The sequence below is a fragment of the Rutidosis leptorrhynchoides genome, chromosome 3, assembly GCF_046630445.1.
Source record: "Rutidosis leptorrhynchoides isolate AG116_Rl617_1_P2 chromosome 3, CSIRO_AGI_Rlap_v1, whole genome shotgun sequence".
Taxonomy (NCBI): Eukaryota; Viridiplantae; Streptophyta; class Magnoliopsida; order Asterales; family Asteraceae; genus Rutidosis; species Rutidosis leptorrhynchoides.
In genome coordinates this window covers 620,036,626-620,061,156 of record NC_092335.1, presented here as the reverse complement: position 1 = coordinate 620,061,156, position 24,531 = coordinate 620,036,626, and the positions used below count along the sequence as shown (strand labels likewise).

Here is a 24,531-nt window from a genome sequence, read left to right as displayed (position 1 = left end):
ACCATAACTTAATCAACTTGTAATGTATATTATATAATCTTGAGATACCATAGACACGTATACAATATTTCGACCTATCATGTCGACACATCTATATATATTTCGGAACAACCATAGACACTCTATATGTGAATGTTGGAGTTAGCTATACAGGGTTGAGGTTGATTCCAAAATATATATAGTTTGAGTTGTGATCAATACTGAGATACGTATACACTGGGTAGTGGATTGATTCAAGATAATATTTATCGATTTATTTCTGTACATCTAACTGTGGAAAACTAGTTGTAGGTTACTAACGAGGACAGCTGACTTAATAAACTTAAAACATCAAAATATATTAAAAGTGTTGTAAATATATTTTGAACATACTTTGATATATATGTATATATTGTTATAGGTTCGTGAATCAACCAGTGGCCAAGTCTTACTTCCCGACGAAGTAAAAATCTGTGAAAGTGAGTTATAGTCCCACTTTTAAAATCTAATATTTTTGGGATGAGAATATATGCAGGTTTTATAAATGGTTTACAAAATAGACACAAGTACGTGAAACTACATTCTATGGTTGAATTATCGAAATCGAATATGCCCCTTTTTATTAAGTCTGGTAATCTAAAAATTAGGGAACAGACACCCTAATTGACGCGAATCCTAAAGATAGATCTATTGGGCCTAACAAACCCCATCCAAAGTACCGGATGCTTTAGTACTTCGAAATTTATATCATATCCGAAGGGTATCCCGGAATGATGGAGATATTCTTATATATGCATCTTGTTAATGTCGGTTACCAGGTGTTCACCATATGAATGATTTTTACCTCTATGTATGGGATGTGTATTGAAATATGAAATCTTGTGGTCTATTGTTACGATTTGATATATATAGGTTAAACCTATAACTCACCAACATTTTTGTTGACGTTTAAAGCATGTTTATTCTCAGGTGAATACTAAGAGCTTCCGCTGTTGCATAGTAAAATAAGGACAAGATTTGGAGTCCATGTTTGTATGATATTGTGTAAAAACTGCATTCAAGAAACTGATTTCGATGTAACATATTTGTATTGTAAACCATTATGTAATGGTCGTGTGTAAACAGGATATTTTAGATTATCATTATTTGATAATCTACGTAAAGCTTTTTTAACCTTTATTTATGAAATAAATGTTATGGTTTGTTTTAAAAATGAATGCAGTCTTTGAAAAACGTCTCACATAGAGGTCAAAACCTCGCAACGAAATCAATTAATATGGAACGTTTTTAATCAATAAGAACGGGACATTTCATACCACCCTCTTGATCACGTATTGATTCCTCAATACGTAGGGTGCCTCCCAATTCAGTCAAAGACAATTCTTCTTTCTTATGTTTTAATATGTGTTTGAAAGTCTGCCATGATGGTGGCAGTTTGTCTATAATTGAAGACACTGAAATGGATTCATCCATTTTCAGATTGTGTTGTGTAAACTGTCCCAAAATTCGAAGAATTTCGTGGAACTGTTCCATAACAGGCCTTGAATCCACCATTTTGTAATTATTGAAATTACTCACAAGAAACTTCTTACTCGAAGCATCTTCGGCTATGTATTTGGATTCAAGTGAATCCCATAGTTCCTTAGCAGTTTCTACAGATTGGTAAACATCAAAAAGAGCATCAGACATACCATTTAGAATGTGGCCACGACATATGAAATCATCGTTATCCCACTAGTTTCTTCTCCTGATTTGATCCAAAGTTGCATCCTTAGGAAGTTCTGGCATGGGGGTGGATAGAACATGAACAACCTTCAACGTTGTTAACAGAAATCGCATCTTTTGTTGCCATCTTCGAAAATTAACTCCTTCAAATTTCTCCAGTTTTGCAAACTGCCTTGTCATCTCTTTCACCGTTTCCCCAGACATGATTACAGACTAAATACTTTATAGATTTGTTAGAAATCGGGTATGAATTGACTGCCGGATTCGTTCTTGAATCGTGTAATCACTATCTCTATAAAGTATTTCGACCCTACGATTGCCTCGGTTGCACGAAATCTTTACAGGGATCAAACAAGAACGCAATCAGTGTTTTGGCAACGAAATCACTGATCAAATTGTTAAAGAATATGTGTGTGTTTCTGTTAGTTTGATGAATGCAGAATGAATGAACAAAAAAAGGTTCATAAACTGTTATAGGAAAACAGTTAAACCGAAAGGGTGTAACCCTTCAATTTTGGCGGGAAAATCGGTTATACCAAAAGGCATACCTGTTCGCTGACACTTATTCGAATGCAACTTTTCGAGTTAACGAATAGTGTAATTTCTGTTGAGGTTTCGGGGCGCTGCCCCGAGCCCCGTGAGGGGCGCTGCCCCCTCGACCCCTGCCCGCTCACATGGGAGCGGGACCCCAGCCAGGGGCGCTGCCCCTTGGACCCCGCAAGGGGGCGCAGCCCCCTTGACCCCCCGCATTTTGCACGACAGTTAGCAGCCAACTCTTACGGGCGTGTACTCCACACTCTCCGAACCCGTTGGTAAGTATAGCTAGCTAACACCTGCATTCAAGTAAATCGCAACTAACTAAAATCTACGTTGGATGACACTAAAATCACCAACAAACTACCAACTACAACTTCATCTACGACAACGACAGGCATATGTTTATCAAATACCCAATTATCAACTACAACCCTTATAACTAACACACACACAAAGGATTATTAATGAGTTTCTCTCACCAAATGTCCAAATATCATCCACAAAGTTCAAAACTTTTTAGTTAAATTATCAATTTATCATCAAGATCTTTAATGGGTTATTCATCTTTTTTTATTCTTTACAAAACCTATGAACAGATTCAACAACAATCAACTACATGATCAGGTGAGTTTTGCTATTTCCATATTTTTTTTCTTTAATTTAATTTCTCCTACGTTTCTAGAATCACAGCTTATATATGTATGTATATGTAGCTATGATCATATACTCGAGATCTGCTATTTTAGCAATTGAATCATGAATCTTTTGTTTTGTACGCGTGTATTATGTTGATTATTTGTTTAAAGTTTTTGCCTTTACACATCGGTTAGTGATAAAAAAAAAAAAAATCACGAAGAACATTTAGGGAGGGCTTGAAGAACAGGAACGAACAGGAAGGAGTTACGGGCTTAGATTACGACTCCATTTCCAAGATCAGATCCACGAAAGCTACAATGAATTAAGGAATCTAATCAACAAAAAATCGATCTGTGTTTTATTCAAATCAACAAAAAATAGCAAGTCATGGCCTCTCGGATGGCGTTTAATATTCCAACCTCGCCTTTTACTCCGGCCACTGTTGGCCGCCGTCGTCGTCTTCATCCACTACCTGCGCAATCATCTCGTCAATATAACCATCAGAATAATCACAATCCCCCATCGACTTTTCCTAATCCCTCGGCTGATGAGGTGTGGGTGTTGGTTGAAAGAAGGCGAAAAGCCAACAAAAAACTCTCTACTAATCACTCATTTGCAAGAAACCTGATCCACCGTTTTGGTAATCCAAACACACATCATCCGGTATACAAAGAGAAATGGGTGCCATCTTCATCGGCTAACCCTAACCCTAACCATACTGAGAATACTACAAACCCCAATACCACAAACCCAAAACAAGCAACCAAACCTACAAACCCTAAAAGTGCAGCCACTTTTCCTAACAACATTGCACTGAACCAACAATCTAGCTCTCGTGTTCACGAACCTTTCTCCCCAAAACATGTCCCGGCATCAGCGCCTATCACATCGGTTATGGTTTTCGGATTCCCAGATTCATGGAGCAAGATTGATCTCCGTTGCTTCATTAGCAGGTATGGGAATGTACACGACATCTTCATACCCTTCACGAAAAGATTAAGAAACGATAATAAATTCGCTTTTGTTAAATTCATTGACGTTACCGACCTTAACTTCTTGCTTAAACGACTAAACTCCATAAATCTTGGTAATGGGTGGCTAAAGGCTTATAAGGCCCTTGATCGAAAAGCTTCTGCCTCGAATGATAAACCTATACAACCCCCTTCTACAAAACCCGTTTCATCGTCTCTACCTAATCATCATACCATTCCGAATAAGGGGTTCACTGATGGGCGTCCGTTTAACAAGGTGGTTGGGAATATGGACGGATACACTAGTGATATCACGAAAGAACTAACTAGCATCGGGTGGTTCAATCGTTGGGACTGCAATGGTAAATTTAGAGAAATATCCGTTGTGGATAAACATAATGACACTGAAATCCTGAATAAAGCTATTATCGGTACCATCCTCAAACTTGAATATCTTGAACATATCTTATTTTTGTGCGAAATGGAGAATCTGAATAATGTTCGGGTAAAGTATCTTGGTGGGATGGAAGTTATGTTCATCTTTGAGTCCGAGGAGCAAGCTTCATCTATTCTTAATGCGAAACACCATTGTATCCACAAATGGATGACCAACATTCGTAAATGGGATGAAAACCACTCATACCAAGGTCGAATTACATGGTTAAAAATCACGGGTATTCCTGTCCAGTTTTGGAACGAAAAAACATTTACTGCCATCGCAAAATGGTGGGGCGAACCTATTGACTTCTCGAATTGTTCTTTAAAAGGTAACCAAAATCTCGTTGTAGCTAAAGTATTAGTTAAGTTACGAGATGCACACTTGGTACATGACATTGTGCGTGTCACATCCGATAGTTCCATCTTTTTTGCTTATGTAATGGAAGAAACCAATGGGATTTTCGAAGTTAATGTTAACCCAGATCACGTGAAAAGTGATGGAAGTGATGGGATATCGGAGTCTGAGTTACCGGGTAATGTCGAATATGCAAATTTTGATGATGAATCAAAATCAGACTTCTCTGATGACTTCTTTAATCATAAACCGAATTTAAAGACTAATGAGGTTGAACCAGGTGACAATAATTCAAAATGTTGGGTGGCTGAAAGCTCATTTGTTGGTCCTATTAAAGAACATGTGAATGGTACATCCTCTGTTAACAATATCGATAATCATTCTGTTAATGAACATTCAAATGAGGTGGACCAAAAAATGAATGATATGGGATTAGCCCAAATGTCTGCTGAAGGGCTGGCCCAGAGGGCTTGCGGTGATATTACAGGTTCGGAAAATGTTAATGTCAAAGATAATTTTGTGTTGGAACAAATAATATTCGATAATGTTCCAAAAGGTGGCGAGAACATCGCACCTGTCCAGCCCAACAATTCTCACGGGCCTGGATTTCAAGACGGGCCTCCTCCCATTCCTAAGTTCACACCCGACTCACCATATGTGTCGAACGTTGAAAAAAGGACAATTCTATCCTTAATCCTACAGGTGATAACGATAACTTTCAAGGTAATGCTGTGGGACATGTGGATGTTGACTGCCCTCCAGGTTTTCAACCGACCCCACGATATACGCACGAATTACATAAACGAGATAAAGAAAGTGACAACGAGATCAATGACACCATGAATAATAAAGATGTCAACTCCAATACTCCAACTGATACTAATTGTGTTCCAGCCCAGGCTGAGCTGAATGTTTCTGTCATGGGTCCTGTTGATCAAAATCTAGCAAACGACTGTAATGGGGGTTCCAATAGGACCGGTTCAATTAATTCTGAGAAGGAATGTAAGGTTTCAAGGATCAGAGCTCCAAACAATCCTGCTTCTAGTAACGAACAATCGCTATCGAATTGTAGCTTGGGCTTAAAAGATTTCGGACACGACATTGGGCTTGAGTGGATCGGGGCTCCGTCAGGGAAGTAACTTTACCCTTCTTTCGTTTTCTCTTTATTTATGTGTTTAAAATGAAGATAATATCGTTAAACGTACGTGGGCTCGGGAAACTTGAAAAAGAAAAATTTAATTGGATTAAAAAATTAATTCGTTTTCATAATCCGGACATTTTTGCAATTCAAGAATCCAAAAGAAAAAGTGTTACTGATTTTATGATTGAGTTGTTATGGGGTAACAAAAATTTTGAATATATCTTTAAACCATCGGTGGGGTTATCGGGCGGGTCAATTTTAATTTGGAACCCTACTAGATTTTGTGTGACCGGGGCAGTTGAAAGAGAATTTTTCTTGGGTATACGAGGTCGATGGGTGGGCAAAATGGCGGACTCCATTATATTAAACGTTTATGGGCCACATAATGATCAATTGAAACAAAAATTTTGGGATAGTCTTGACAATATTATGCAGGTGGATATTGATGATTGGGTTTTCTGTGGCGATTTTAATGAAGTAAGGCGCAGAGCGGAAAGGAAAAATTGCGAATTTATCGAAAGTAGAGCAAAGATGTTCAACGATTTCATTGACAAAGCTAATCTCATTGAAATTCCATTGGGGGGAATGAAGTTTACTAGGATTAGTGACGACGGTTTGAAATATAGTAAACTTGACAGGTTCTTAGTCTCGGAAGCGTGTTATGCATCATGGGATGGAATTTCTGCATGTACTCTCGATAGGGATTACTCCGACCATTGCCCAATCGTTTTGAAGGATATGAACAATGACTTCGGGCCGAAACCTATTAGGATTTTCAACAACTGGTTCGAAGATGATAAATGTGATGATTTGATAAAAGATGCATGGAAAGTTACCATTTGTAATCCAAGGGCTGATTGTGTATTTCGTGATAAACTTAAGAACGTAAAAGGGGTGTTGAAGGAAAAATGTAATCCTAAATATAATAGTCTAAATGCCGAAATTGACTCACTTCGTAAAGAAATCTCTGAGTGGGAAAACATCATCGGTACTCGTGACCTTTCGGAAGTTGAAATTGCATCTTGGTTAGATTCGAAAAAAAAGTGGCTTAAAAAGGATAAGGAGAAAGTCGATATATTGAAACAAAAGGCAAGGATTAAATGGGTTACGGAAGGGGGTGAAAATAGCAAATTTTTTCATTCGTGTATTAAAAGGAGGCAAAACAAAAACAACATAAGGGGTATAAATTCAAATGGCTTATGGATCGAGAACCCAGAGGACATCAAAATGGCGGCATTCGCATACTTCAAAAATCGTTTTAGTGAACATAATTCTCGTACCTTCAAAATTCGTGGCCCCCTGAGCAAACGACTTAATGATGAGGAGGCGTCGAACCTTGAATCTCCTTTTACACTCTCTGAAATCCATGTTGCTATATTAGAATGTGGGGGTGAAAAGGCCCCCGGACCCGATGGTTTTAACATGAAATTTTTCTCAAAATATTGGGACGTTGTCAAAGAAGACCTTCTCGCGGTATTCACTCATTTGTGGGAGGTTGGTGAGATCTCTAAAGGTTGTAATTCATCTTTTGTTGCATTACTCCCGAAAAAAAATGACCCACAGGGATTTGGTGATTATCGTCCTATCAGTTTAATCGGGAGTCTTTATAAAGTTCTATCTAAGGTTTTGACCAAAAGGCTACAAAGGGTTATTTCTTCGGTTATCGGTTTCGAACAAAGTGCTTATATTAAATATCGTTATATTCTTGATGGCGTGTTAATTGCGAATGAATTCCTTCATGATATCAAAGTAACCAAAAGAAAAGGCTTCTTTTTTAAAGTTGACTTTGAGAAGGCTTTTGATAGCATTAGTTGGGACTTTCTAATGGAAATCATGGAGTTAATGGGATTCGGTCTTCGATGGAGACAATGGATCTTCGCAAGTCTTTCTTCCGCTTCCATTTCGATTTTGGTCAACGGTTCCCCAACTAAAGAATTTTCTCTTCAGAAAGGCGTGAGGCAAGGGGATCCCCTCTCCCCTTATCTTTTTATCATGGTAGCCGAAGGTTTGAACCATCTAATTAAATCTGCTGCACTTCATAGCCGATTTTCTGGGATCCCAATTGGGCGGAGGGAATTACAGGTCACGCATTTGCAATACGCGGACGACACTATATTTTTTGGTGAATGGGATAGGCGTAATGTGCAAAATCTTACTAAAATTCTTAAGTGCTTTGAATTGACATCGGGACTAAAAATCAATTTTCATAAGAGCTGTGTTTATGGACTCGGGGTCTCAAAAGTTGAAACGGAAAATATGGCGGCCTGGCTTGGGTGCGCAGCAGGTACACTCCCTATTACCTACCTTGGGCTTCCACTTGGATCGTCGATGAAACTCTCGAAGTCATGGGATCCGGTATTTGACAAGTTTGGTAAGAGGCTGGCGGATTGGAAAGCTAGATCCCTCTCGTATGGTGGTAGACTTACATTAATTAAATCGGTATTATCTAGTCTACCTCTTTATTTCTTTTCGCTTTACATATCCCCGTCTTGTGTTATTGATAAACTTGAGGGGTTGAGACGTCGGTTTTTTTGGGGCGGATCTTCCGAGGTCTCAAAAATGGCATGGGTTAAATGGGATACTTGTCTTAAGCCTCGTGAATTTGGTGGGTTAGATATTGCCCCTCTTGCGTTTAAAAATCGTGCCTTACTTGCAAAATGGTGGTGGCGGTTTAAACATGAGAATGACTCACTTTGGGTGTCTATTATTAAAAATATTTACGGGGAGGACGGGGGCCTTAACACTTCTTTTTCTCCCCCTTCCTCCCGAGCTTCTTCTACTTGGGCGGGTATCCTTAAGGTGGGTAAAAATATCTTTAATGCAAACTCCGCTTTCGCTAATTCTTTCAAAAAAAAAGAGTCGTAGATGGGTCTAGTACATGTTTTTGGGATGAATTATGGCTTGGGGAAATGGTTCTTAAAGACAAATTTAATAGGCTTTATAGACTAGACACAAATAAATTTGCCACAATTCTTGACCGGGCGAGATGGGAGGGCGGGAACTTTCATGCCACGTGGTGTTGGTCCCGCGATATCTCGGGGAGATTGGCCGGGGACCTCACCACTCTTACTAATCTTTTATCTAGTTTTGTCCCGTGTAGCTCAGGTAAAGAAGAATGGTCATGGTCTTGGAGTAAGGATGGCTCGTTTTCGGTTCACAAGCTTACGGATATTCTGGTCCGGAGCAGCCCTGACATCGCAACCGTGAGCATAAAGTCGCTCCGCAACAAACTGGTCCCCCTCAAAGTTGAGTTGTTTATTTGGCGTACTCGACACAAAAGGTTACCTACAAGAGTTGAACTTGACAAGAGAGGTATGGACTTGGGTACGGTACGTTGTCCGGTTTGTGACAATGGTTTGGAATCAGTAGAGCACTCCATCATCTTATGCACTTTCGCTTTTGACATTTGGAATCGTGTCTATGATTGGTGGAAGCTCAGCCCTTTTACAAACTTGGGTATAAATGAATCTTTTCTTGGAAATGGATATAACTTCACCTCCGACTTGGGAAAACTGTTGTGGCAAGCTACGGAATGGGTTACGGGATACATGATTTGGAAAAGTAGGAACGCTTTCACTTTCACTAAGATAAAACCGACATGCGCAATGGTATTCAAAGACATCCAACTTAAATGCTTCGAATGGATCTCTAATAGGATCAAAGGCACCAATATTGAATGGGATGTCTGGCTTGCAAATCCACGAGTTATGATTCGCTAGCTTTATCGTCTAGGAGATCCGGGATAGGTTAATTAATTGTTCTCCACGCAGGTTTTTTGCCCCACTCCTGGAGTAGTCGTTTTGGTCGAGAGAATTTGAGGTGGATCAGGGGGCTTTGTCGTTGAATTGCCAACACTGTGCTCTGTCCCCACTCCAGCTTGTTTAGTTAATTCTTCTCAAGTCCAATCTCGACCTTAATGATAATGAACGGACTACGGCGTTTTCCTGCACACTTGTGGAGTCTTACTATCTCGGTTATATATTTGTCGTTTTGTTTTCCTAGATGTAGTTCCGTTTTTGTAAGCGTGACATTATTGTAATTATTTCGTGTTGATATATATAATACATACTTCCTTTGCCATTAAAAAAAAATAAAAATCAACTACAACCCTTATTCAAGCTAAAAATACAAATGCATATGTTTATCAAATAACCAATGTACTTGAGAAGTTTTATTCGTAAAAGGCACAACTATTAGGCGTATAAGATATAAATTTAATGATTTTAGATTGTGTCGTCTTTTGTACCTTTTAAAAAAAAAAAGGTAAAATACTTTTTGGATTTCTAAAACGCTAAACTGTAAACGTCTTTAGCAACACAAGCAATTCATCTTGAAGACTTGGAAATAAGACTCAAATTTCAAACTTATATACATTACTACCATTCTAATCCTTTAGGTTTGTATTAAAGCATATAATTTAATTAAAGATATGAAATTATTACCATGCTCATTATATACTTTTTTGTCGCTAGAAAACAATATGTAAACGTATATTATAAGGGTGTAGTGGAGATTGTTCACAAAACCACATCGACCAAATGGGGAACTTATCCTTTTCATGTGTCGTAGTGGTGGATAAAGTGCTCCATGAATGAGTAGAAAGGTCATTCCGAGAATTAATAGAAAGGTCCTTCAAAAATAGAAAGGTCCTTCACCAATTTGGCTAGTAGTTCTATTTTGATTCAAAAGCCAAATATTGCTTGCACATATGTTTTTTCACTTATCGAAAAGTAGGGTTGGTTGGTATGATATTCGGTTCATGCACAATTACCTTTTTTTCCCTGAATTACCTTCTATTTGGATCCCACTTGTTTCATTGCCTTTATTTACATTAACTTAACATCCACACTAGCTATACGACCTTTTAGTGTGCTAAAGATTGTAACACGATCAAGTCGATCAGGATTTATTGTAGAAAGCTTAGGAATGTGAGAAATGAATTGGTCTCTGGCTGGTTTTGCCATCCCAATCAATGAATCACGAAGAACATTTAGGGAGGGCTTGAAGAACAGGAACGAACAGGAAGGAGTTACGGGCTTAGATTACGACTCCATTTCCAAGATCAGATCCACTAAAGCTACAATGAATTAAGGAATCTAATCAACAAAAAATCGATCTGTGTTTTATTCAAATCAACAAAAAATAGCAAGTCATGGCCTCTCGGATGGCGTTTAATATTCCAACCTCGCCTTTTACTCCGGCCACTGTTGGCCGCCGTCGTCGTCTTCATCCACTACCTGCGCAATCATCTCGTCAATATAACCATCAGAATAATCACAATCCCCCATCGACTTTTCCTAATCCCTCGGCTGATGAGGTGTGGGTGTTGGTTGAAAGAAGGCGAAAAGCCTACAAAAAACTCTCTACTAATCACTCGTTTGCAAGAAACCTGATCCACCGTTTTGGTAATCCAAACACACATCATCCGGTATACAAACAGAAATGGGTGCCATCTTCATCGGCTAACCCTAACCCTAACCATACAGAGAATACTACAAACCCCAATACCACAAACCCAAAACAAGCAACCAAACCTACAAACCCTAAAAGTGCAGCCACTTTTCCTAACAACATTGCACTGAACCAACAATCTAGCTCTCGTGTTCACGAACCTTTCTCCCCAAAACATGTCCCGGCATCAGCGCCTATCACATCGGTTATGGTTTTCGGATTCCCAGATTCATGGAGCAAGATTGATCTCCGTTGCTTCATTAGCAGGTATGGGAATGTACACGACAGCTTCATACCCTTCACGAAAAGATTAAGAAATGGTAATAAATTCGCTTTTGTTAAATTCATTGACGTTACCGACCTTAACTTCTTGCTTAAACGACTAAACTCCATAAATCTTGGTAATGGGTGGCTAAAGGCTTATAAGGCCCTTGATCGAAAAGCTTCTGCCTCGAATGATAAACCTATACAACCCCCTTCTACAAAACCCGTTTCATCGTCTCTACCTAATCATCATACCATTCCGAATAAGGGGTTCACTGATGGGCGTCCGTTTAACAAGGTGGTTGAGAATATGGACGGATACACTAGTGATATCACGAAAGAACTAACTAGCATCGGGTGGTTCAATCGTTGGGACTGCAATGGTAAATTTAGAGAAATCTCCGTTGTGGATAAACATAATGACACTGAAATCCTGAATAAAGCTATTATCGGTACCATCCTCAAACTTGAATATCTTGAACATATCTTATTTTTGTGCGAAATGGAGAATCTGAATAATGTTCAGGTAAAGTATCTTGGTGGGATGGAAGTTATGTTCATCTTTGAGTCCGAGGAGCAAGCTTCATCTATTCTTAATGCGAAACACCATTGTATCCACAAATGGATGACCAACATTCGTAAATGGGATGAAAACCACTCATACCAAGGTCGAATTACATGGTTAAAAATCACGGGTATTCCTGTCCAGTTTTGGAACGAAAAAACATTTACTGCCATCGCAAAATGGTGGGGCGAACCTATTGACTTCTCGAATTGTTCTTTAAAAGGTAACCAAAATCTCGTTGTAGCTAAAGTATTAGTTAAGTTACGAGATGCACACTTGGTACATGACATTGTGCGTGTCACATCCGATAGTTCCATCTTTTTTGCTTATGTAATGGAAGAAACCAATGAGATTTTCGAAGTTAATGTTAACCCAGATCACGTGGAAAGTGATGGAAGTGATGGGATATCGGAGTCTGAGTTACCGGGTAATGTCGAATATGCAAATTTTGATGATGAATCAAAATCAGACTTCTCTGATGACTTCTTTAATCATAAACCGAATTTAAAGACTAATGAGGTTGAACCAGGTGACAATAATTCAAAATGTTGGGTGGCTGAAAGCTCATTTGTTGGTCCTATTAAAGAACATGTGAATGGTACATCCTCTGTTAACAATATCGATAATCATTCTGTTAATGAACATTCAAATGAGGTGGACCAAAAAATGAATGATATGGGATTAGCCCAAATGTCTGCTGAAGGGCTGGCCCAGAGGGCTTGCGGTGATATTACAGGTTCGGAAAATGTTACTGTCAACGATAATTTTGTGTTGGAACAAATAATATTCGATAATGTTCCAAAAGGTGGCGAGAACATCGCAACTGTCCAGCCCAACAATTCTCACGGGCCTGGATTTCAAGACGGGCCTCCTCCCATTCCTAAGTTCACACCCGACTCACCATATGTGTCGAACGTTGAAAAAAAGGACAATTCTATCCTTAATCCTACAGGTGATAACGATAACATTCAAGGTAATGCTGTGGGACATGTGGATGTTGACTGCCCTCCAGGTTTTCAACCGACCCCACGATATACGCACGAATTACATAAACGAGATAAAGAAAGTGACAACGAGATCAATGACACCATGAATAATAAAGATGTCAACTCCAATACTCCAACTGATACTAATTGTGTTCCAGCCCAGGCTGAGCCGAATGTTTCTGTCATGGGTCCTGTTGATCAAAATCTAGCAAACGACTGTAATGGGGGTTCCAATAGGACCGGTTCAATTAATTCTGAGAAGGAATGTAAGGTTTCAAGGATCAGAGCTCCAAACAATCCTGCTTCTAGTAACGAACAATCGCTATCGAATTGTAGCTTGGGCTTAAAAGATTTCGGACACGACATTGGGCTTGAGTGGATCGGGGCTCCGTCAGGGAAGTAACTTTACCCTTCTTTCGTTTTCTCTTTATTTATGTGTTTAAAATGAAGATAATATCGTTAAACGTACGTGGGCTCGGGAAACTTGAAAAAGAAAAATTTAATTGGATTAAAAAATTAATTCGTTTTCATAATCCGGACATTTTTGCAATTCAAGAATCCAAAAGAAAAAGTGTTACTGATTTTATGATTGAGTTGTTATGGGGTAACAAAAATTTTGAATATATCTTTAAACCATCGGTGGGGTTATCGGGCGGGTCAATTTTAATTTGGAACCCTACTAGATTTTGTGTGACCGGGGCGGTTGAAAGAGAATTTTTCTTGGGTATACGAGGTCGATGGGTGGGCAAAATGGCGGACTCCATTATATTAAACGTTTATGGGCCACATAATGATCAATTGAAACAAAAATTTTGGGATAGTCTTGACAATATTATGCAGGTGGATATTGATGATTGGGTTTTCTGTGGCGATTTTAATGAAGTAAGGCGCAGAGCGGAAAGGAAAAATTGCGAATTTATCGAAAGTAGAGCAAAGATGTTCAACGATTTCATTGACAAAGCTAATCTCATTGAAATTCCATTGGGGGGAATGAAGTTTACTAGGATTAGTGACGACGGTTTGAAATATAGTAAACTTGACAGGTTCTTAGTCTCGGAAGCGTGTTATGCATCATGGGATGGAATTTCTGCATGTACTCTCGATAGGGATTACTCCGACCATTGCCCAATCGTTTTGAAGGATATGAACAATGACTTCGGGCCGAAACCTATTAGGATTTTCAACAACTGGTTCGAAGATGATAAATGTGATGATTTGATAAAAGATGCATGGAAAGTTACCATTTGTAATCCAAGGGCTGATTGTGTATTTCGTGATAAACTTAAGAACGTAAAAGGGGTGTTGAAGGAAAAATGTAATCCTAAATATAATAGTCTAAATGCCGAAATTGACTCACTTCATAAAGAAATCTCTGAGTGGGAAAACATCATCGGTACTCGTGACCTTTCGGAAGTTGAAATTGCATCTTGGTTAGATTCGAAAAAAAGTGGCTTAAAAAGGATAAGGAGAAAGTCGATATATTGAAACAAAAGGCAAGGATTAAATGGGTTACGGAAGGGGATGAAAATATCAAATTTTTTCATTCGTGTATTAAAAGGAGGCAAAACAAAAACAACATAAGGGGTATAAATTCAAATGGCTTATGGATCGAGAACCCAGAGGACATCAAAATGGCGGCATTCACATACTTCAAAAATCGTTTTAGTGAACATAATTCTCGTACCTTCAAAATTCGTGGCCCCCTGAGCAAACGACTTAATGATGAGGAGGCGTCGAACCTTGAATCTCCTTTTACACTCTCTGAAATCCATGTTGCTATATTAGAATGTGGGGGTGAAAAGGCCCCCGGACCCGATGGTTTTAACATGAAATTTTTCTCAAAATATTGGAACGTTGTCAAAGAAGACCTTCTCGCGGTATTCACTCGTTTTTGGGAGGTTGGTGAGATCTCTAAAGGTTGTAATTCCTCTTTTGTTGCATTACTCCCGAAAAAAATGACCCACAGGTATTTGGTGATTATCATCCTATCAGTTTAATCTGGAGCCTTTATAAAGTTCTATCTAAGGTTTTGACCAAAAGGCTACAAAGGGTTATTTCTTCGGTTATCGGTTTCGAACAAAGTGCTTATATTAAAAATCGTTATATTCTTGATGGCGTGTTAATTGCGAATGAAGTCCTTCATGATATCAAAGTAACCAAAAGAAAAGGCTTCTTTTTTAAAGTTGACTTTGAGAAGGCTTTTGATAGCATTAGTTGGGACTTTCTAATGGAAATCATGGAGTTAATGGGATTCGGTCTTCGATGGAGACAATGGATCTTCGCAAGTCTTTCTTCCGCTTCCATTTCGATTTTGGTCAACGGTTCCCCAACTAAAGAATTTTCTCTTCAGAAAGGCGTGAGGCAAGGGGATCCCCTCTCCCCTTATCTTTTTATCATGGTAGCCGAAGGTTTGAACCATCTAATTAAATCTGCTGCACTTCATAGCCGATTTTCTGGGATCCCAATTGGGCGGAGGGAATTACAGGTCACGCATTTGCAATACGCGGACGACACTATATTTTTTGGTGAATGGGATAGGCGTAATGTGCAAAATCTTACTAAAATTCTTAAGTGCTTTGAATTGACATCGGGACTAAAAATCAATTTTCATAAGAGCTGTGTTTATGGACTCGGGGTCTCAAAAGTTGAAACGGAAAATATGGCGGCCTGGCTTGGGTGCGCAGCAGGTACACTCCCTATTACCTACCTTGGGCTTCCACTTGGATCGTCGATGAAACTCTCGAAGTCATGGGATCCGGTATTTGACAAGTTTGGTAAGAGGCTGGCGAATTGGAAAGCTAGATCCCTCTCGTATGGTGGTAGACTTACATTAATTAAATCGGTATTATCTAGTCTACCTCTTTATTTCTTTTCGCTTTACATATCCCCGTCTTGTGTTATTGATAAACTTGAGGGGTTGAGACGTCGGTTTTTTTGGAGCGGATCTTCCGAGGTCTCAAAAATGGCATGGGTTAAATGGGATACTTGTCTTAAGCCTCGTGAATTTGGTGGGTTAGATATTGCCCCTCATGCGTTTAAAAATCGTGCCTTACTTGCAAAATGGTGGTGGCGGTTTAAACATGAGAATGACTCACTTTGGGTGTCTATTATTAAAAATATTTACGGGGAGGACGGGGGCCTTAACACTTCTTTTTCTCCCCCTTCCTCACGAGCTTCTTCTACTTGGGCGGGTATCCTTAAGGTGGGTAAAAATATCTTTAATGCAAACTCCGCTTTCGCTAATTCTTTCAAAAAAAGAGTCGTAGATGGGTCTAGTACATGTTTTTGGGATGAATTATGGCTTGGGGAAATGGTTCTTAAAGACAAATTTAATAGGCTTTATAGACTAGACACAAATAAATTTGCCACAATTCTTGACCGGGCGAGATGGGAGGGCGGGAACTTTCATGCCACGTGGTGTTGGTCCCGCGATATCTCGGGGAGATTGGCCGGGGACCTCACCACTCTTACTAATCTTTTATCTAGTTTTGTCCCGTGTAGCTCAGGTAAAGAAGAATGGTCATGGTCTTGGAGTAAGGATGGCTCGTTTTCGGTTCACAAGCTTACGGATATTCTGGTCCGGAGCAGCCCTGACATCGCAACCGTGAGCATAAAGTCGTTCCGCAACAAAATGGTCCCCCTCAAAGTTGAGTTGTTTATTTGGCGTACTCGACACAAAAGGTTACCTACAAGAGTTGAACTTGACAAGAGAGGTATGGACTTGGGTACGGTACGTTGTCCGGTTTGTGACAATGGTTTGGAATCAGTAGAGCACTCCATCATCTTATGCACTTTCGCTTTTGACATTTGGAATCGTGTCTATGATTGGTGGAAGCTCGGCCCTTTTACAAACTTGGGTATAAATGAATCTTTTCTTGGAAATGGATATAACTTCACCTCCGACTTGGGAAAACTGTTGTGGCAAGCTACGGAATGGGTTACGGGATACATGATTTGGAAAAGTAGGAACGCTTTCACTTTCACTAAGATAAAACCGACATGCGCAATGGTATTCAAAGACATCCAACTTAAATGCTTCGAATGGATCTCTAATAGGATCAAAGGCACCAATATTGAATGGGATGTCTGGCTTGCAAATCCACGAGGTTATGATTCGCTAGCTTTATCGTCTAGGAGATCCGGGATAGGTTAATTAATTGTTCTCCACGCAGGTTTTTTGCCCCACTCCTGGAGTAGTCGTTTTGGTCGAGAGAATTTGAGGTGGATCAGGGGGCTTTGTCGTTGAATTGCCAACACTGTGCTCTGTCCCCACTCCAGCTTGTTTAGTTAATTCTTCTCAAGTCCAATCTCGACCTTAATGATAATGAACGGACTACGGCGTTTTCCTGCACACTTGTGGAGTCTTACTATCTCGGTTATATATTTGTCGTTTTGTTTTCCTAGATGTAGTTCCGTTTTTGTAAGCGTGACATTATTGTAATTATTTCGTGTTGATATATATAATACATACTTCCTTTGCCGTTAAAAAAAAAGTATGAATAGATACGTCTTCATTTTAACGACAGTATAACTCATTGTAACTTTTTTTTTTTGTGGCAAAAATGCAAAAACTTTTATAAAGAACAGAAAACGTTTTCAAAAAGAAAACGAAATCTATAAGAGAAAACTTTAATGAGGCTCGTACCTAGAAAGCGGCTAACGTACAAACTATCTATAGCGAGCCTTATCTTACTTAAATCGAATTATAAACTATAACATAACTAACAAAACACAAACAATACAAAAAGTCAAAAGTGCGCATAAGAAACATGAAGCCGGTAAAACGAACTCAAATATCCTTGATGAAGACGCTGAATTATTCCATTTTTGCTCCATGAACCAATTTTGTCTTCCGCCTTTGTTGATTCTTATTCTTAACCGGAATCTCGTTAGAATTAATAAAATTATCCATAACCGGTTCACTCTCGACCATACTAAGGGTTAAAACTATGTCATCAATGTATTTACAATCTTGAGTAACATTTATTAATATAACTAATAAATAGTAATTTTTTTTTTTTTAATGAATTCTCCTTTTCGCTGAAAAAAAAAAAATCATTAAAAGATATTTTATTTGTAATATAAACATAGAGTAACCATTAGAGTCCAAGATGCCAATTTACATAGTTGACAATAACAACTGCCAATGCCTATTTCTAGCCTCTGTCTTGAGTGGTTCAAAAAGGAACTCCCCAAGATAGTTGAAATTGACACTATCATGTATGTAAGTTATTGAATAAAGGACAAATGGACATAATCAAAGAGTATCCCATGCTCTTTCTCACGCTTTATCTTGTTTTTCAAGAATCCAAAGCCTTTTATCACTTTACATTTCAATGCACACTTGCACACTCTAAATCAAAGTGAAACTTAAAAATAACCATTAAATGTATCTTAAACATGCAGAATTTGCAAATTCAATTTAAAATCTACAAGACGTTTCAGATTCAAATGTCACTAGAGGGAAATCTTAGGGTGGTCAGAGAGACATTCATAAACGGTCACGAGATAACTCTGTTAGACTACGTCCATCTAAGTAAAAATATTCACCCTCCCGTTTTGCATAAACAGAGAAAACTTTATCTGTTTATTTGATTTAAAATCAACAAGCTTACAACACTCTGTCCATTCTCTATTTCTCTAGTTGATTAAATAGACGAGTTAACCAAACAAAACACATTAATCTAAATACTAGACGTTGTTTGCGTTAAAATAATAATAATAATAATAATAATAATAATAATAATAATAATAATAATAATAATAATAATATCACACCTCTGCTTGGCTAAGGGCAGTCCCTATTTTGGGGTTGGGTCAGACGATGAACGCAAAGACTTACCGATGTGTGTTGTGCTACCGGTTAGGTGTTCCATTGTTATCTATCTCGACGGCATGCTCTGCCTGTTCAAGGGTTTTTACTGGGAATATTTTCGGGGATCACGCGGTGTCTTGTGCTGGTATGGTGGGTATTAAGCATCGACATAATATTGTCCGGGATTCCCTTGTTGATGTTTGTTATCGATCTGGGATTTCAGCGAGAAAGGAGGTTGACATTGGGTTGTCTGGAGGGAACGACAGGGCCCTCAGACCTGCAGATGTATTACTTTATTCCTGGGATTGTGGTCGCGATGTTTGTGTTGACTTGACTGGGTCTTCTCCTTTGACACAGTCTGGGCTTTCTGACTTTGTCCCTGGACGTGCTGTGATTGATGCGGCTCGTCGGAAGCGGGTCAAGTACGAATCTAGTTGTCAGGCGATTGGTTATGGTTTCATTCCTTTCTCATTTTCTTCCCTTGGGGAATTAGAGAAGGAGACTGTTTCTTTGCTAAAGCGGGTTCAAAAGAGTTCGATGGCGCAAGATATTGGTGTCGGTGCTGCTGCTCATATTTTTACTATGATAGGTTTTGCTATTGCTAGAGGTGTGGGGGCCCAGATTGTCTCTAGGCTTCCCACTAATTTTTTGTAAGTTTTAAAACTTTTAAGTTTATAATAATAATAATAATAATAATAATAATAATAATAATAATAATAATAATAATAATAATAATAATAATAATAAACGTTGTTAATGGCATATATATAATACGGAGTATATATATAAGGTAAATGCTCATTAACTAAAGTTGAATATAAGTTACGCACATAGAGAAACTTTAGGGTAAGAAGTGTAAAAATCTCTGAAGGCTATTGAGTGGTTGTCGAGACTCGAGAGCACCATCATTATATTGATAGAGTTGTATTCCCTTGAATCTAATAATTTGGTTGCAATTTAAGAGCGCGACATGTAGGGTAACAATTAAATGTGATTAAAAAAATTCAATTTTTTTTATAAATATTTTTTTTTTAAATTTTTTTATTTTTTTTTTAAATTTAGCATTTCAAATCTAATGATTGTAAAACTCAATTACATGTGACTGTAAAACACAATCACATGTGATTCTGCATGTCAAATCCAATCACATGTAATTGAAAAAAAATTCAAAATTTTTTTTTTTCAACAAAAATTTTCAACCGGTAACAGACTTTATTTCGGTGATTTGATCAAGTTTGTTAGCGTTTTGTGATCATATCTTCAAAATTTTATATTTTAATTCAGTGATTTGATCAAGTTTTGATTAAAAACTTGATGTTTAAAGATTTTAGCACAAACTTACAGAAATTCGTTATTTTAATAAAAAAAATTCAATCACATGTGATTGAATTTTACAATAAGTAATTGGCATACAGAATCACATGTGATTTATTGCATGTCAAATCCAATCACATGTGATTGGAAAAAAAAAATCAAAAAATATTTTTTTCGAAAAAAAAACTTCGAATTTTTTTTTTAAAATTTATTTTTTTTTTTCAATCACATGTAATTATCGCGCCACATGTCGCATGCTAATTGGTTCCTTGAATCTCAACTTAAAAGTTGGTTTCATTTGCATATTTATCTATATTGGTAATATGTTTAATTTTAAAAAATTCGTCAAATAAAATAATTAAATACGGAGTAATATATACTACCACTTTATTATTTTTGACCATGCTCATATACATATCCCATTGCATTGCATTTTTTCTTAACGACGATGATTATATTAATAAAAACAGACAAGATGTTAAAAATTCGGAGTATAAAAATAATCACCTGTCACAACGACATCCGCCGAATCTCATACAATGCAATGACTACAATCCTAATCGACAACACAAAATTTTAAACATGATTAGCTCAAAATTAAAAACACACATTGCATTACATATACTTCATGTAACATCACCTATCCCAAATCCCATTTTAGCATACGCTTGAACAAATGTACAAACAATCGATCAACACAAGTTTATATATAATTCACCCTTCACATCAATAACCAATAAGCATTATAATAATATCATACTATCGTATAACTTACAATCAGAAAATGCCAATATGACTTAATAAAAATATGAATCAAAATTAATACAATTCTTCAGCACGAGAGTATAGTAAAATAGTATAGTAATAGTAAAGTAACAAGAGTAAAACAGTAACAAATTAACAATTACAGTATAAAATAACACACGAGTTATAATTAATAGCAAACTTATACATATATATTCAATTCCCTTTCGATTTTGCCGCGGGCAACAAGTTTTTGCAGCCGCTTCAGCCTACAAACAACAAACCTAATATCCCACCCTCCCCAAATTAAATTCCAGGAATGTCACATTAGCTTTTACAGCCCCCGATTAAAAAAAGTAAGCACCCCACTAACAAAAATAGTCAACGACAAAAAGTAAAAATTAACATCCACCGTGAATTTCGGAAACTGTTTACACTCTGAAATTTTTTCCAGTAAAAGTCTGACCAAATTGCCAATGAGCTGGAACAATATTCCAAGAAGTGGACGAGCGTCGGTCACTGGTTGTGACCCTAAATGAAAGTGACTGACCCACGAGAACCGAGTTTGATTGCCAGTTTTGACCCCAGTTACGACTCATGCTCATCCAGTTAGTCCTTGCGCCCTTGACCCAAACCTTTTGGATGTCCCCTGCACCCGCGACGTTGCTGATTAATACCAAGTTGAAGTAACGGTGTCCGTTTATTGTAAACCTGATTCCACCCGCTTTTCGGCATGGTACCCTGTTATAACACATTACAAACCATTAAGGTAAATGGGTAAACAACTACGTTTTTTCTATTCAGATTAACGCAATATAATAACTTACTATGTCAAATATACGGCATTGATATTTTCACTTTAATAATTGATAAATTCATTTTTAATTATGCATTAAGTACTTGTACAATGCAAATGCATAATACACATTTGTAATGTGCAATTTATAGTAGATCTATCAATTTTGAAAGTAAAAATATCAACATCCAAAACTTTAACATATATATATATAAAACAAAAAATATTATGTCACCGGGGATCCAGAAATTCAAAAACTAAAAAAAACATTAAAAATGTAAAATGCTATTCTTTCTAAACGACCTCGAATGACATAAATTTTTAGTGAGTCTTATTCGTTGAGCCGTATTTATTGACCATTGCTCATTACCAGATCCTACCTAACGGGGAAGAAGAGTATTTTTATTTTTATGTATGTGGCTTAATTGAATTTTTTTGGGACAACCGTTTAAGGTCATATTTTAATATTTCATAAACACATTTTCAATTTTCAGACTCTAAATTAAATAGTGAATTACCGGCGATAAGAGACGGGGACAATGCCGGCACGATACTCGGCGATTTTAAGAAACATAGGCATGGCGAGATCAAAGTGAGTACGAGGTGGGTTGCACCATCCACCATTGTCACTAGGTTGTGCAAAATTAGGAGGGCAAAAATTTGTAGCAGTTATGAAGATAGATGGGCTACCCGGATGGCACCATCTCGGATCTTGAGCACACTTGATTTCAAAACAAGCACCACAACTAAACCCTTTGTTAAACAAAGCCGTGCTCAATGCGGCCGTGTTAACTCCGTAACCTTGGCTGTACAAGTTTCCGTATCCACAAGCACCCCCTACACAAGTGGAAATTTACATAATTATACCTTGAATTTAAAAGCTTCTAGCTAGATAATGTAGACATATAATACATTATAATTCACAAAATGTACAATGCAAGTTATATACGTACCCATGGTACCGGAAGCATCACTACCACCGTAGAATGTAGCATGAGCGCCTTGCCAGGATCCACCGGCATAATTCCCGGGAAGTCTGGCGTCGGCAAGTAATGAGATTGAGATGATGATGATGATGATGAAGAAAATGCCAACATGAATTCCCATTTTTTTTAGTAATGGGATAAGAGGTAGAGATAGTTGTGTTGGGATGATAAGAAATTGAAGGTTGTTTATGGTTGTATTTATGGAGGGAATTATGTGGTGGATGTTAGTATAAGTTATTCAGTACTCAAATTCTTTCTTTTTTCTCTGTTTTCTTGTACCTTTTCACACACACCTAGTAGCAGTTATTGTAATCCAGTTTGATAAATCAAAAATGAAATACATTTATATTTACTCCGTATATAATAATATATTATAATTATAATTAATATTAATATTAATATTAATATTAATATTAATATTAATATTAATATTAATATTAATATTAATGTAATGTAATAATAATAAAAATAGAAAAATCAACTATGATGAAATTATGGCGGGAGTGAAAAAGGAATTTCCAACTTTAAGCTTTTTAATTTAAAAGGGGAAAAAGTATTTTAGATTAGTTGGTATTAATTTAGATAATTACATTTATATTTAATCCGTATTCCGTATATATATATATTATAAATAATGGGTCACATTAGACAAAACATCCGTACTAATTCTGAGGTTGTCGGTAGAACTAGTCAAGCACAAATTACTAATGGGATTAACATAAGCAAGATTTCCCTTCTTTTGAAAGCAAACATCATTTTATGCATTAGAGATGTGTACATTTTGCAATTAGTATGGTACAATGACTAAAAAACTCTCGTCTGCATCTCGTAATACACACTAACGATAAAAAATAATGTCTGTTACACTCAGGGATCAATAATGCAACATTTTCAAACATTAAAGTAATTTATATTAAAATAATATTCTAAGACCATCTATGAATTTAAACAAAATATTAAGAACTATTAAGAACCGATGATGTAATTTTGCTTTTATTGTAATCTACAAATTTTGGAAGTTCCAAGATCAACACCCGTGATTAGAGGTATGTGGTATCTACTGGGTAACACACCATAATCAACTAACTTTCTATGAAGGTTAACGCTTTCCTTTTTGTAAATATTTCTGTTGAACATTTACACGTGGTTTATTTTTGTGAACAGTGAACTTGAATAGTAGATTTATGTATTTTAAATATTAATGATTAATGATGTTTTTTTATAGTTTAGTTTAATTTAATACAAGTACAATGATGACTAGATTTAATTAAAACCGTATATTGAACCATTGTCCATTTAACAAGAGACTTGACTCTGTTGTGAAATTCTGTACACTCCCCTCTCAAAAGAGCTGTTATTTTGACTTTAGAAAATTTATTCGTCAACTTTGAATTAAATTTTTATTTGTTTTTTATAATATTTGATATATTGATTGATATAATATCATTTATATAATTGGATTGAGTTATAAATATATTCTCATGGATATATATATATATATATATATATATATATATATATATATATATATATATATATATATATATATATATATATATATATATATATATATCTATGAACTAACGCAAATAAAATAAAAAATTAATAAACGAAATCAAAATGAAACAGTTATTTTAGAATAAGTGATGATGTATGCACAACTTATTTTATATGTGCGTAGTGAATATGCAATTAAAGTATCTTACCATATAGTAACATGTTATTATATATTTACGTAACTATGGGGGTGGTGGTAGCATAGTAAGACTCTGGTCTTTCAATGTTGAGGTCAATGGTTCGATTCTTGCCATTCATAAAGTTATTCTCC

The 24,531-nt window shown here is 37.0% G+C and overlaps 3 protein-coding genes across 3 annotated transcripts; 2 read left to right on the top strand and 1 right to left on the bottom strand.

Annotated features, from left to right (window-relative positions):
* The first annotated feature begins 8,691 nt into the window (after positions 1-8,691).
* On the top strand, positions 8,692-9,501 carry LOC139902282 (uncharacterized). Its single transcript, XM_071884921.1, has one exon. It carries the CDS (start codon positions 8,692-8,694, stop codon positions 9,499-9,501), a length of 810 nt encoding a protein of 269 aa, XP_071741022.1.
* Positions 9,502-13,492: 3,991 nt separating this feature from the next.
* Positions 13,493-14,533, top strand: LOC139902281 (uncharacterized). Its single transcript, XM_071884920.1, has one exon. The coding sequence runs from the start codon at positions 13,493-13,495 to the stop codon at positions 14,531-14,533; it is 1,041 nt and encodes a 346-aa protein (XP_071741021.1).
* A 6,714-nt stretch (positions 14,534-21,247) lies between these two features.
* LOC139898944 (expansin-A4-like) lies at positions 21,248-22,852 on the bottom strand. The gene is made up of 3 exons (XM_071881747.1): positions 22,671-22,852; positions 22,236-22,554; positions 21,248-21,662 (listed from the first exon to the last, which is right to left on the bottom strand). Exons 1-3 carry the CDS (start codon positions 22,822-22,824, stop codon positions 21,353-21,355), a joined length of 783 nt encoding a protein of 260 aa, XP_071737848.1. The 5' UTR covers positions 22,825-22,852; the 3' UTR covers positions 21,248-21,352.
* Positions 22,853-24,531: the final 1,679 nt, after the last annotated feature.

What these genes read in the sequence shown, in the direction of transcription:
- LOC139902281 (XM_071884920.1), top strand. Translation starts at nt 13,493, where the DNA reads ATGAAGATAATATCGTTAAACGTACGTGGGCTCGGGAAACTTGAAAAA.
- LOC139898944 (XM_071881747.1), bottom strand. Translation starts at nt 22,824, where the DNA reads ATGGGAATTCATGTTGGCATTTTCTTCATCATCATCATCATCATCTCA. An exon ending in TGATGCTTCCGGTACCATGG is followed by an intron (nt 22,555 to 22,670) that starts GTACGTATATAA and finishes CCACTTGTGTAG; the next exon opens with GGGGTGCTTGTGGATACGGA. An exon ending in GTCCCCGTCTCTTATCGCCG is followed by an intron (nt 21,663 to 22,235) that starts GTAATTCACTAT and finishes GTGTTATAACAG; the next exon opens with GGTACCATGCCGAAAAGCGG.
- LOC139902282 (XM_071884921.1), top strand. Translation starts at nt 8,692, where the DNA reads ATGGTTCTTAAAGACAAATTTAATAGGCTTTATAGACTAGACACAAAT.